The 12,788-nt window shown below is 45.7% G+C and overlaps 1 protein-coding gene across 5 annotated transcripts; it reads left to right on the forward strand.

Annotated features, from left to right (window-relative positions):
- The first annotated feature begins 112 nt into the window (after positions 1-112).
- On the forward strand, positions 113-9,880 carry LOC125770408 (host cell factor). Of its 5 annotated transcripts, none has more exons than XM_049439924.1 (10): positions 113-512; positions 1,168-1,821; positions 2,870-3,574; positions 3,693-3,844; positions 4,336-4,666; positions 4,764-7,408; positions 7,712-7,992; positions 8,058-8,685; positions 8,832-9,444; positions 9,532-9,880. In XM_049439924.1, the coding sequence occupies exons 2-10, from the start codon at positions 1,608-1,610 to the stop codon at positions 9,714-9,716; spliced, it is 5,754 nt and encodes a 1,917-aa protein (XP_049295881.1). In that variant the 5' UTR covers positions 113-512; positions 1,168-1,607; the 3' UTR covers positions 9,717-9,880. The 5 variants fall into 5 exon arrangements, with proteins under 5 accessions (XP_049295881.1, XP_049295880.1, XP_049295884.1 ...); XM_049439923.1 differs by having other exon boundaries at positions 113-428; XM_049439927.1 differs by having other exon boundaries at positions 113-428; positions 3,693-3,838.
- The last annotated feature ends 2,908 nt before the right edge of the window (positions 9,881-12,788 follow it).

Consider the following 12,788-nt stretch of genomic DNA (forward strand, 5'->3'; position numbering starts at 1 on the left):
CTCACATCGGGCGGAAGTAAAAATGGGTACAAAAATGTCCCACTGTGAGGTTTCTCTATGGACCTTCGGTTCGACATTCGCCGATTGATAGTCTATTCTGACATTTCGGTTGGGCTGTGTCAGCGAAGCTGTCCTGCTGTGTGCTCTCTGTCTGCCCAGCGAAAGGCACACACACAAAGATACAATGCCTCGTACGCATCAAGTCCATCCACATCATGGTCGCCGCCATATTGGACTCTGAAGTCGAAAAGCCTAAAAAAGCGATTTGAGGACGCCGTTGTTTATTTCCTGTGCACAAAGTTCATCCATCCGGCAGAGTGCTACTGTTGATTCCTAACTGAAAAACGAATCGCCGGCAATCGTTGGTTAGTGTAGATACGTTCGCGTACAACCGTGCGACGTAGAAAACTATTGGCGGAATATTGCTAGTGAGTGATATTCGTTCAGCTTTTCTGTCTTCGTTCCGATTTTTTGCTCGCATCTTCATTGGTGGAATATGGCAACGCACTGGAGTGAGTGAGATGCATGAAGCAAAAATACGCCGAAGAGTGGTGGTTCCAGGAGAATACTAGCTGTATTTTGGTTTTTTGTTGAAAATAGTTACCAATTGTTCCGTTGGCTATTTTTTCTGTAGAGTATACAAATTTCTTAATAATCCGGAATGTACATTCTCCTTAGGCGATTTGGGCATTAGTGTGGAGTGAGTGAAATGGCAATGAAGAGGAGGCAAATAGCAAAAGCACCAAGGTAGAGCAAGACAGTGCCACATTTGTTCTCCCGTTTCTGTCTATATCGTTGGCGGGGCATCTAGCTTCAGTTAATTGTATAACATTTTAAAATTTGTTGTCTCCACCAAACAGTTGAATGGAACTAGAAATGCATCTATTTTGCGAACGGTGTACCGGAACAGTTAGTTGCATCCACTCCTCTTACCCTATCCAAAGAGCGAAAAAAATGTTATCAATTATAGTTACTATTATAGAAATATTTTAAACCAGTCCACCGTTGTATGGCAGTGCGATTTTGCCCAAAATGTGCAACATTCCATTCATATTTCCATCTTTTCTCTTGTAATGTTGAATAGAACGTTGAGATGGAATGCATTTTTGGCATAGTTTTCGTCTCTGTTATTTAACATAGCCTTCTCTGTTTTGTTGTACTTTTCAGATTTGGCATCACTGTCCTGCAGCCGTCATCATGTAGAGAAGAAAATTGACAGTAGCGCCTTTGCTACGCGAGCGTCTCTTTCTAGCAAAAGGTCGTAGTTTGTGAGTAGTCAAAACAATTTGCGATAAAAAAAGAGAGAGACCCGAGTGCCGGGAGAAACAAAAGCATAGCATTTTAAAAGTCGAGCGAATAGAAGTTTACAGTCAACATAAAAGTTTGTGTTTAATGTACGGAGCAAGCGTTCAGCTAGAAAAAGGACGAAATTCTGCTGAAAAGCGCGCGCACCGTCGTTGGCGCTTATATTTTATGGTGCGAAAGTTGTAAACTCAATGTGTTATTGCTAAAAAAGTGATTGAGCCTGTTGAGTGAAGTGCGGAAAACGTTTTGTGTCCCTAGCGACGGGTGGAAAAATAGCAAGTGCGACGTAGGACATCTTCAGCATGACGGCCAATTCGGAAACGACTGGTTCCGAACTCGTGCCGGCTTTACCGGCCAAACACAATGCGATATTACGCTGGAAGCGGGTTACGAATCCCAGCGGTCCACAGCCTAGACCCCGTCATGGTCACCGTTCGGTCAACATCAAAGAGTTGATGGTAGTTTTTGGCGGAGGCAACGAAGGAATCGTAGACGAACTGCATGTCTACAACACTGGTAAGTATTTGAAAATATTATCGATATGTTTCAAACTTCAAATGCGATAGGATTCCCTCGAAAATATTGCCTTCCAAATGCTGCAGGATCCAGTGATACTGGTCGGAGATTTGTTTTCAAACAATTTTTCTTCCGCTGCTAGTTCCTTGTTCTTTAAATTGTTCTCTCCGTAGAGATAACAGAAAAGAGATTAAAAACACGACCCACAGCTCTCTGGGATTGAATCTCATCCCTAATGTAGACGATAGACCCAATAGATAATCGCACGCACACTGTGAGACATTTTGGTAAAGGTAAAATTTGAATTGATACAAAGCTAACCAAACAATTTACTCTGCACAACGTTTTCTTTAGTACGACCAAACAAGACTAAATGTGTGCCGTGGAAATGAATGAAGTCTAGAGAAAAAGAAAGAATGAAATATTTATGCCGATTGGCGGCCATATTGGAAAGTTGTAAAGCTGGCACCATTGAGCTGAACATGGTGCGCGGTTGAGTAGAGTGCCATCTTTCATCTCTCTCCCTCCCGGCAAATTAATAGCCAAAATGCACAAGATAGAGCGAAGTGGGAATGTGTGAAAGAGACAACTAGTTCGACGCACATATATACGTGCGCCGACCATCCGTCAAAATGTTTCGTACTATGTGACGCCCTGTAGAAACAGAACGATTTTGATTTTTAGTTTTAGAACTGCCCCTTCAGAAACGGCCACTTAATGGGATTGTGATGTTCTAAATTGTGCAGATTTTTCTAATCGAACGAGTAGATTAACGATTTTAATGCGGTCAAGTTGCAGTTATGATTTACAATTCTTTAGTAAAGATCAAGCCACATGATGAATGAAACTCAGCCTTTTATTAGCATTCGGAACGCTGCGAAAAGTGTTCTTACTTTTCACCATTCTTGGAGTGCTATGAATGTAAAACACAGTTCGAGAGAGCGTACATGTTTCAAAACTGAAAACCAACTCGCGCTATAAATATTTCTTCCCTTAAAAACACCAGTATTGTACATTTGGGTGCATTGTTTGCAATTTTTCTTTCCAGCTACGAATCAATGGTATGTACCGGCGACGAAGGGAGACGTCCCACCGGGATGTGCCGCTTACGGATTTGTTGTGGACGGGACGCGCATATTAGTCTTCGGCGGTATGGTAGAGTATGGCAAGTACTCGAACGAACTGTACGAGCTGCAGGCCACCAAGTGGGAGTGGAAGAAGCTACGACCGAAGCCACCAGAATCGGGTCCCCCACCCTGTCGTCGGTTGGGCCACAGCTTCACGCTCGTCGGTGACAAAATCTATCTGTTCGGCGGGCTGGCGAACGAAAGTGATGATCCGAAAAACAACATACCTAAATATCTGAACGATCTGTACATTTTGGAGATAAAAAACAATCAACTGCAGTGGGAAATACCGACAACATTCGGTGAAAGTCCACCGCCCCGTGAATCGCACACCGCCGTATCGTGGTACGATAAGAAGCAGAAAAAGTTTTGGCTCGTAATCTACGGTGGTATGTCCGGCTGCCGTCTTGGCGACCTGTGGCTGCTGGATACGGACACCATGTCCTGGACGCGGCCTCGCACGAGCGGTCCGCTGCCTTTGCCACGTTCGCTGCACAGCTCCACGCTGATTGGCAACAGGATGTACGTGTTTGGTGGCTGGGTCCCACTAGTGTTGGACGATGTGAAGGTAGAGAAGCACGAAAAGGAATGGAAGTGTACGAATACACTTGCGTGTTTGAATCTCGGTAAGTGTTTGCTTATTGTGGCACAGGAAGCACAATCAATGTGTGTAATAATTGCGCTTGTTTTCTTGCATTGCACACCCTCCATGGCTTTGTGCTATTGTTTTTTGTTTATCCGTAGAAACTATGACCTGGGAAGAGCTGGATCTGGACACGGACGAGGAGAACATGCCGCGTGCCCGGGCAGGCCACTGTGCCGTCGGTATACACACCCGTCTCTATATTTGGTCGGGGCGCGACGGTTACAGGAAGGCCTGGAACAACCAGGTCAGGGTGAGCTCTGTTTTCCAAATACGAGTTAGCCATTTGTGTGCATCAATATAAATACGTTTAAACTTGTGTAACGCATCCATCGTTCCGATACGATGTCATCTTGGTCGGTTGATTTTTGTACTCAAATGCTCAAACGCGTTACGAAAAGCGCGTGAAAATCAACTAATCAATGAAAACGGGATTTTCGTTCGGATATCGCAAAAAAAAACAAACAAAAGTTAAATATTATCACATCTTCCTTCTTCTACCCCTCCACTTTCTATGTAGATTTTTGTTTTGTTTTGGGTTTTGACGCATTTTCCGACACTTCTTTTACACGCTTTTAATTTTTGCTTGATTGCGTTACAATATTTTTCTTTGTGTTACGTTTACACTACAACTTGATGTTTACTGCAAATGACAGATCGTAGAGTGATCGGTGCTCAGTACATTCGTAGCTAGCGACATGATACTCATTATTCTCATCCAACCGATCGATCATCGATCCTTAGGTGTGTTGTAAAGACCTGTGGTACCTGGAGGTGGAGCGTCCTGGAGCAGCATCCCGCGTGCAGCTCGTGCGCGCTTCAACACATTCGCTTGAAGTGTGCTGGCAGGCGGTACCGTCCGCTTCCTACTACATACTGGAGGTGCAAAAGATACCACAAGCGCCCCCACCATCACCAGCACCGATCGGACTGAATACGGCACCCGCTGTTGTAGCGTCGCCCGCTGGCGCAACGATCGGTTCACCGGCATCCAGCACGGGTTCGATGTCACCCGCACACATGATCACTGGCAGCATCGGTTCCACAACCGGCGAGCCAATGCTTCAGCAGCCGAGTAAGTTTTCCATGAGTTGTAGTAACTTTTTGATTTTCAACTTAACGCGCATACCTTTCTAACGCTTTCTAATACTTTTTTTTTTATTTTCGCACAGTTATTAAACAATTACCCGGCAGGGTATCGGGTACACCTATCGCCGTATCGGCGGCCAGCATTCAGTCACCAACGTTGCAAAATCCAGTCGTTGCCCAAACGGCTTTAACAGCAAGCCCGATCCACAGTGCGGGTGGTTTACAGTCGCCGACGAACAGCAACATCGGTATCGTCACATCGCCTGCCCTCACGGTACCATCCCCGGTACAGCGAATTGTGACCAAGGTGCAGCCTGCTAAACCGATGCAAACGACGCAAAAAGTGCTTACCGCTGGGTCGCAAATATTACAGCAGCAACCGACACAAATTGTCGCCTCACCACAGCAAGGCCAATCGGCAGCACAGACCATCCAGACGGCCATTCTGCAAACGACGCAAGCGCAGCTACAGCATCAACCACAGACGATCCGTGTTGTCGCTACGGGTGGTACAGCCATTTCGAACGCGCAGCAACTAACCACCGGTACCGGCACGCCTATTCGCGTACTATCCTCCACAGGGCAACAGTTACGCATTGGCACCGCTAGTACTGGTACAATGCAGCAAGCTGGTCAAACGGCCGTACTACGTACCGCCGGTACGGGTATCGTTTCCGGTGCCCAATTGCAAACGGTACAGCAACGTCTGGTCAGTGCCGGTGCGGGTGGCACCTCGACCACGGCTACGATCGGTGGCAAACAAATCATTATACAGAAACCCGTCACTATAGTGAGCGGTACGGGCGGTGCTGGTACTACTGGAGCAACATCGATTAACAGTGCTACCACCAACCAGGGACAAATTTTGACACTGGTCAAAACCAGCCAAGGCATGACGATGCAAACCGTACCGAAAATGAGCGTGGTACAGAAAACCGCCGGCACGGGGGCGCTGCATCAACCGCAGCAACAAATAATTACATCCAACCTTTTGGCCGGTACTGGCGGTACGGTCGTACAGCAGGCAACCGTTGCCGGTACAGCAGCGGGGCAAAAAACGACCGTCATCGGTGGCAATGTGGTGAAACTAATGTCGACCGGTTCCGGCACGATCGGTGGCAAACAGATATTGATGAAAAACTCCAACATCGTCCAGGTGGGCAAGATGGGCACAAACTCAACCGGCAAACCGACGCTGGTGCTCACAAACAAGGCAGGCCAAGCGATACGGGGCAATCAGCAGGTGATCGTGGTAACGACACCGCAGGGCATTCGCACAGTCAGCGGCACGGTTACGTCTTCCGCTAACAACTTTGTGACGCTTTCCTCGTCACAGGTGCTTAACACGATCACATCGACGCGTACCACCAACATCGGTGGTGCGACGGTACTGCAGGCCACCTCCGTACCGGCTGTTAGCGGTACGGCTTCCACCCTGAATGCGGCAGTCGGTGCAGGGGCAGGCAATATAGTAGCAGCATCGGTTGCTTCCGGCGGTACTACGACCACTATTGGTGGACAAGCGATAAAACTCCGCACCGTACAAGGTGGTAAACCGATCACGTTCACCATGCCAGTCGGAAGTCTGCAAACCGGTGGGCAAAAAATTACCGGCACACAAATCATCAACATGCCGCAAAAGTTGGTCAGCGGCAAATCGGTCACGGTGCAGTTAACGCCGTCGGTCGGTGGCCAGAAAACGGTCACTATCGTACCGTCTGGTGCAAGCGGTACAACGGCAACGTCCGGTACGGTTACCGGTCAAGTTGGTGGACAGAAGATACTAATGCTGCCGTCGAAAACGACGACCCGCATCGTTACACAGCAGCAATATCAGCAAATACAGCTGCAACAGCAGCAACAACTGCAGGCCGCACAGCTGCAACAGCAACAGTTGGCAGCGCAGCAACAGCAGCAGCAGCAGCAGCAGCAAGAACATCAAGTATCGACCGATGCAGCGTTTGCCGCGTTGGCCGCTGAAGCGGGCATGATGGAAACGGATGCTGAAGGCATGGAGCAAATGGACGGTTGTTTCGATCTGGAAACGCTTGTCGTCGAGGAAGATGCACCTTATTTCGAAGCGGAAAGTGAAATTCCGGTTCCCGTGGAAGAGGTAGTTGATATGAGAGAAACGGTCCAACCGCTCGGTTTACCGATGTTCATGCTCGAGCAGCTGGATGGTTGCGATGATACGGTGCCCACCACAGCTACTACTAACCATCCCATACGTTATATCAAACCGGGACTTTACGGTGGTGCAATGCAACTGGGACTGATGAACAACAGCGGATCCGGTGGGGATGATAGTGATTCGCAGATCGAAAATCAAGTGTCCGATAATGCGGAAGAACAGCAGCAGCAGCAGCAGGAAGCGGATGAAATTGACCAGAGTGGCGAACTGGCGCACGATAACGTAATTCTCGAGGGCATGGACGATACCGGTGGTAGAGACAGTCAGGATGAAGGGCAGCTGGAAGACGAATCGGGCGCAGGTACGGTGACCGGTTCGATGATGGTATCGGCCGATGAAGAGGATGGCAACTTTGTCGGTGAGGACAGTCAGGATCATGAGGAAATGTCGGCGGAAAATGATGACAACGTACAGGCGGGAGAATCGATGGACAAGGATAATGCAAACACTTCGATAGACGAAGACATGGAAGAGGAGGAAAATCATGGGCTGGATAGCCTGATGGAAGGTGATACCACTGGACAGTCTCAGCAGGAAGTAAGTGTAAATTTGGAACCTGACTTTTTGGACGCTTTTCAAGTTGAATTTGTTGAGGTTGATGTGGAATGTGGTTGATGCACTCCTTCTAGGAGATTGTTCAAAATCAAATTCCTCATGTGCGGGAAAGCTTAACAGGGACTAAAAATGAATTTCAACTCGAGAAAGGTGAACAAATTCCACAACTATCTCTGCCTAGTTCACGTCCACTTAAAGACAGTCCAACACTAGCTCCAACGCTCGAAAATTCCATAAATAATAGAACTATTTAGTAATGTATTTTCTTTATTTTTAAAACTTCAGATGTCGTTTGTTGGCGAGCAGGAAGAAATGCATATAAGCGAACAACATACTGCTGGTTCTGCCGACCTAACCGGTGGTGAAGGAATAAGCACTGAGGAATCGTCGTCTAGCGCACCCGTTCCTACTCACGTTCCGAAAACTACCGTTGTTAGCGCACCGACGGCATCGGAAACGGAAGCAGCCAACATTCTCACGACGATAAAGAGTGGAGAAATATTGTCACTTCACAATGCCGAACTGCTCGCCGGTGGCAGTACCGGTACCGGCAGTGAAAATATGATGTAAGTTCTTTGTTCCGTTCCATATGCGAACGTGTTCTATTTATCGTAATTATTTCCTGTTGCAGTCAACTTGATACTGGCACAGCAACGTTGCTACAGTCATGCAATGAAAATGGTCAAATGATAACATTCAAAACCGAAGCCGATGAGAGTAGCGGTGTCTCAACGCCGGCTGTTACCGAGGGAACCACGGTGACGCTTAGTGACGGTACCACATTCGTCACGCGACTGCAAACACCGAGCGAACAGTCATCAATCGGTGGGCTGGTATCGCAAACCCACACGAGCCCGGGCAATATGAATCTGGCCGGTACTGTTGTAAAGACAGAAGATGGTACCAACAACACATCATCAACCACCGGACATTTGGACGCACTGGCCGAAGCGGCTGCTTCAGCAACCTCTGTGCTACCGACGGAGCTGATGGGTGATATTCTGTCCTCCCCCACATCGAACGTATCGCAGCCGGCACAGCAGGGAACGTCGATCAAGTTTTTGGATCCCACATCGAAACAGTTCACGGTGGTGATGCAAGCTGGTGGCGACACAAGTACTGGAGCAAACGTTTCGACCGGCGCAGGCGCAATGGTGAACAATGGAAGTAATAACACCACCCTGTCAGGGAAACAAGTGATCGGCAAAGCGATCGTTCGATCTAACTCTGCAGGGAAGACTAAAGACGAAAAGGAAGAGGTAAGAAAAAACGGTTTTTTTATTTTCATTGTTAGGAGTAAAAGTTCTGTTAGTTTACACATTAAATTAGTTCAACTAAAAATGAATTTAAATTACCTAAAAAATCAAAATTGAAATTCGATGTTATTTTAACCTCAATTTAACAGAAATCAGCAAAACCGAAGGATGAGTCCGAGATTTGGCACACGGTGGGCATTTTAAAGACAGTCAACCATACCGTTTCGAACTACATCGATGCGAACGAATGGGACAGTTCGATCGATGGTGAAATGCTTAGCGCAGACAACATACCCGATCTGAGTGAGCTGAAGCGAATAAACCTGGAACCGGGCTGTGCCTACCGGTTCCGCGTTGCCGCAATCAACAGCTGCGGCCGGGGTGAATGGAGCGACGCAACACCGTTCAAGACGTGCCTGCCGGGCTTCCCGGGTGCACCGTCGGCAATAAAGATTTCCAAATCACCGGAAGGTGCGCACCTGTCGTGGGAACCGCCACCATCGACTACCGGCGACATTCTGGAGTATTCCGTCTATCTGGCAATAAAGTCGCAAAATCCCGCCAAGGACAAACCAAGCTCGGCAGCCGCCCAGCTAGCGTTTGTGCGTGTGTACTGTGGGTCTAACAACCAGTGTACGGTGGCGAATCAGTCCCTGCAGACGGCACACGTCGACTTCACGTCGAAACCGGCCATCATCTTCCGTATAGCGGCACGCAACGACAAAGGATACGGACCAGCGACGCAGGTTAGGTGGCTGCAAGGTAAGCGTTTTGAATGAATTAATGTTATTATTTGATATCGTACGGTACATTGAGCTAAAACTCATTTGCCTGTTTTGCTTCCGGCAGATCCACAACTGTCCAAATCGACTGCAATGGGTGGTACGGCTGGAGCAACAAACCAGACCGGAATCGTTGGCAAACGATTGGGTGACAAATCGGCAACAATCGTTGCCAACAAACGGGTCAAAATTGGTACACCAGTTACGGGTACCAACTCGTCGATGATGGTTTCGCCCCAACACCACCACTAAACGCACCAGAGAGAGAGAGCCAGACAGATGCAACGGATGGAGATAAATGCTACAAACTTACAAGGATCTCCAGTTCTTCTTAATTCCCTCTCTCCACACACACACAGGGACATCTCCATTGGATTAGTTTAATAGTGAGTTGAAGAAACAGTTTTATCAATTCGGAACGAACACAAAATGGGAAAAAGGAAACAAAAGCAATGTAATGCTTTTAAGCAATGTTCCACATGTTTGTTCGTCGGACATAAAATGTAGAGAAAAAAAACGAATTGACAATTGCAAAAAAAACGGAAGAAATTAAGCATAATGAGCAACAAAAACGTTTTACGTGTGTGGGCGCGTTAAAAAAGCAAAAAAGGAAGAGAAAGAGCAGTTGTGTTATTATCATAGTGTATGATTTCTATTACTAACATATTATCGAGTTTTAAAAATCCTTTTTTTAATTTTACGATTTAGTTTTAGCCAGATTTAAGTAATACAATTGTGTACAATTGTGTTTTGCAACAACTCCCTCAGGCAGGCTCGAAACGTTTTTGTGTCATTTTTTTTTATTACGGGGGGCGCCCTTTGCCTTACCAATTCGCGTCGTTCACCGTCACATGACAAATGTCTGTGTGTATGTGTGCGTTTTTGGGACATGGCATTGGCTGCGCTCGGAACTGTTGGTGCAAGAATGAGTTTAAAACCCCACAACGGTACGATTAACCGTTTCATAACCGTTTCAGAACGCGAAACAAAAAATGAAGAAGAATGCTTTTTACATACAAAACGCAACAGATGTTATCATAGTCGAAACAACCTTAGTAGTAGTTTATAGTAATTGAAGCAAGTTGCGAATGGTTGTTGCAATTAGAAGGCAGCAACACGACAGTTTGTGTCAGCAAAAATCGTATTTAAATTGAAATCGTGCGCAATAATTAGGTGTGCAAATAGTGTGGCGTGTGGCTCTCATTGCGTCCCGGTACACGTCACCACCAGGTACAGCAATTATTATGACCAAGGAAGAAAGCAGAAAGACAAGGACGTTTATAAACCGATTACGGACGCGCTGCTTTTAGCTTCGAATTATTTTTATGGATCGTTTGTTTGTTTTGTTTTAGTGTTACATGTGTAAAAGTTTAATCGTACACAAACCCCAGTAGAAGCAACAGTCAAGTGAGCGAAGATACATTTTATCTAGCGCTAAACTCAACGTTAGTGATGGTGCGGTTTCCGGTGGATAGCTAACTATAGCCTAGATATGGTTTCGTGGTTCTTTCATACAGATACAGAACCATGTCAGCGATAACGATAACAAAAACAAAAATCATAGACAACAGCAGCACCGAAAGGAGAGCTAGCAAAAATCAAATAATATACCACAATTGTCATCAAAAGTAAAGGGCCAGAAGCAATTGTAGCCAAGGTGTTGAACCGTGTGCAGAATCAATATTAATTTTAGATGATGATGAACATGATGTTTTAATAGAACGTGTTGATACACGCGACCCCCACGCTATGTCCCCCCATACGGAGAGTGCAAACCACCCGAAAAAAAGCGCGTATAAAGATGGAAGGGTTTTCCCCGACTTCTATTTTTCAATAGTATATGGTCAGGTTTCCTTTTGACGTTGCTACCTTAGCTGTAGAGTGTGTGAAAATGGACAGGTTTACATTGGGAAGATGGTAGATTTGTAAGGAAACTCTGTAACAATACTACATTGCTACCGATAATATCACATAAACGCGACATAAAAACGAGCTGTACGATGATTTCTGTACAATGATTTTCATTGTTTATTTGCCCACTCGCTTCTCTGTGCGCGTACGGATGCTGTACGGTTAGAAAGGGAGGGGGTTTTTTTATGATAAGATTAAATAGAAAACACACGGCATTAAGCTGCATGCAGACGTTTATATATTCACGTATTAGATGAGATGCTGTAAAAAAGTAGAATTGCGAAAATAAAATATTACTTAGTGAAATGTTTCGGTACCCCGCCCTGCCTGACGAATAGATGCGATGACACGCGACAGAAATAATGACAGAAAACGTGCATTGTACGTAAAATAATGGTCAAATATTGGTTTTAATGTTGCCAACACGCTTTTGTAGCTGACCGTGGGCATGATTAACGGGGGGGGACTGTAGGTTTAATAAGAAAACTACTGTGAGGGGACTAGGACAATTAGTAGATAAATGCCGACAGTCGTCTTTAAGTTTCCTTACGAAACGACACGCAATCGAGAGTAGTTTGCCAATGCGCAATTCGTAGGAGAGAAAGAAAAAAAGGGACAAGAAGACGTTCAATATGATCAGTTATGGTAGAACAAGGCATAGACATTAATGGTGTGTGGCGTATCTGTAAATGAATCGATTTAAAAGAGCATAATAATTGAAATATATTGTGTAAGAGTATCACTTATATTGGTGTGTAACTGTGTGTTTTTTTGGGTACGATTTCAATGCAACGGTCAGTGAGGCGCTAAGAGGGATGATTTAATTGTTATGATAACCTCCTCCGTGGATGCTCTCCTGGTGTCGAAGAATCGTTTTTCCATAATTTTACCGGAGGCAGAAAATGACTGGTTTTAGGATTTAAAACAACAAGAGAGCATCCAACGGAGGAGGTACTATTCACTACTCTCCTCTAGCCTTCATTCTAGAACACTATACTGTTGTTCTTTTCTCGCATGTTATCATTGATCGCGGCTCGCAATGATCTAGTATTGGCGATCGATAGTGTGAGTTTATCGTATGGAGGGGAAATATTCCAACATCTATTTCAATTCATTCGCCGATACAATTCCACATGTAGAAAAGAGATGCCTATATTAAGCACTAAGCTGGGGAAATGACAGTTGATACAACCTCCTTGGTTGGATGCTCTCTTGTTGTTTTAAATCCAAAAATTGTTCATTTTCTGCGACAAAATCCTAAGAAAGTGGCCAGCGAAACAACAAGAGATCATCGAACGGAAGAGGTAACATTCACTGCTCTCCTCTAGCCTTCATTCTAGAATATCGTATAGTTGTTTCTTTCTTGCATGCTATCATTGATCCTGCTTCGAGATGAACTAGTATTAGTGCTCG

This window comes from Anopheles funestus, chromosome 3RL, assembly GCF_943734845.2.
Source record: "Anopheles funestus chromosome 3RL, idAnoFuneDA-416_04, whole genome shotgun sequence".
NCBI classification, from domain to species: Eukaryota; Metazoa; Arthropoda; class Insecta; order Diptera; family Culicidae; genus Anopheles; species Anopheles funestus.

Bases quoted from the DNA above. Each gene is read 5' to 3' on its own strand.
- LOC125770408 (XM_049439924.1), top strand. From the start codon at position 1,608: ATGACGGCCAATTCGGAAACGACTGGTTCCGAACTCGTGCCGGCTTTA. The intron at 7,409-7,711 runs GTAAGTGTAAAT...TTAAAACTTCAG, and splicing joins CTGGACAGTCTCAGCAGGAA to ATGTCGTTTGTTGGCGAGCA. The intron at 9,445-9,531 runs GTAAGCGTTTTG...TGCTTCCGGCAG, and splicing joins GCAGGTTAGGTGGCTGCAAG to ATCCACAACTGTCCAAATCG.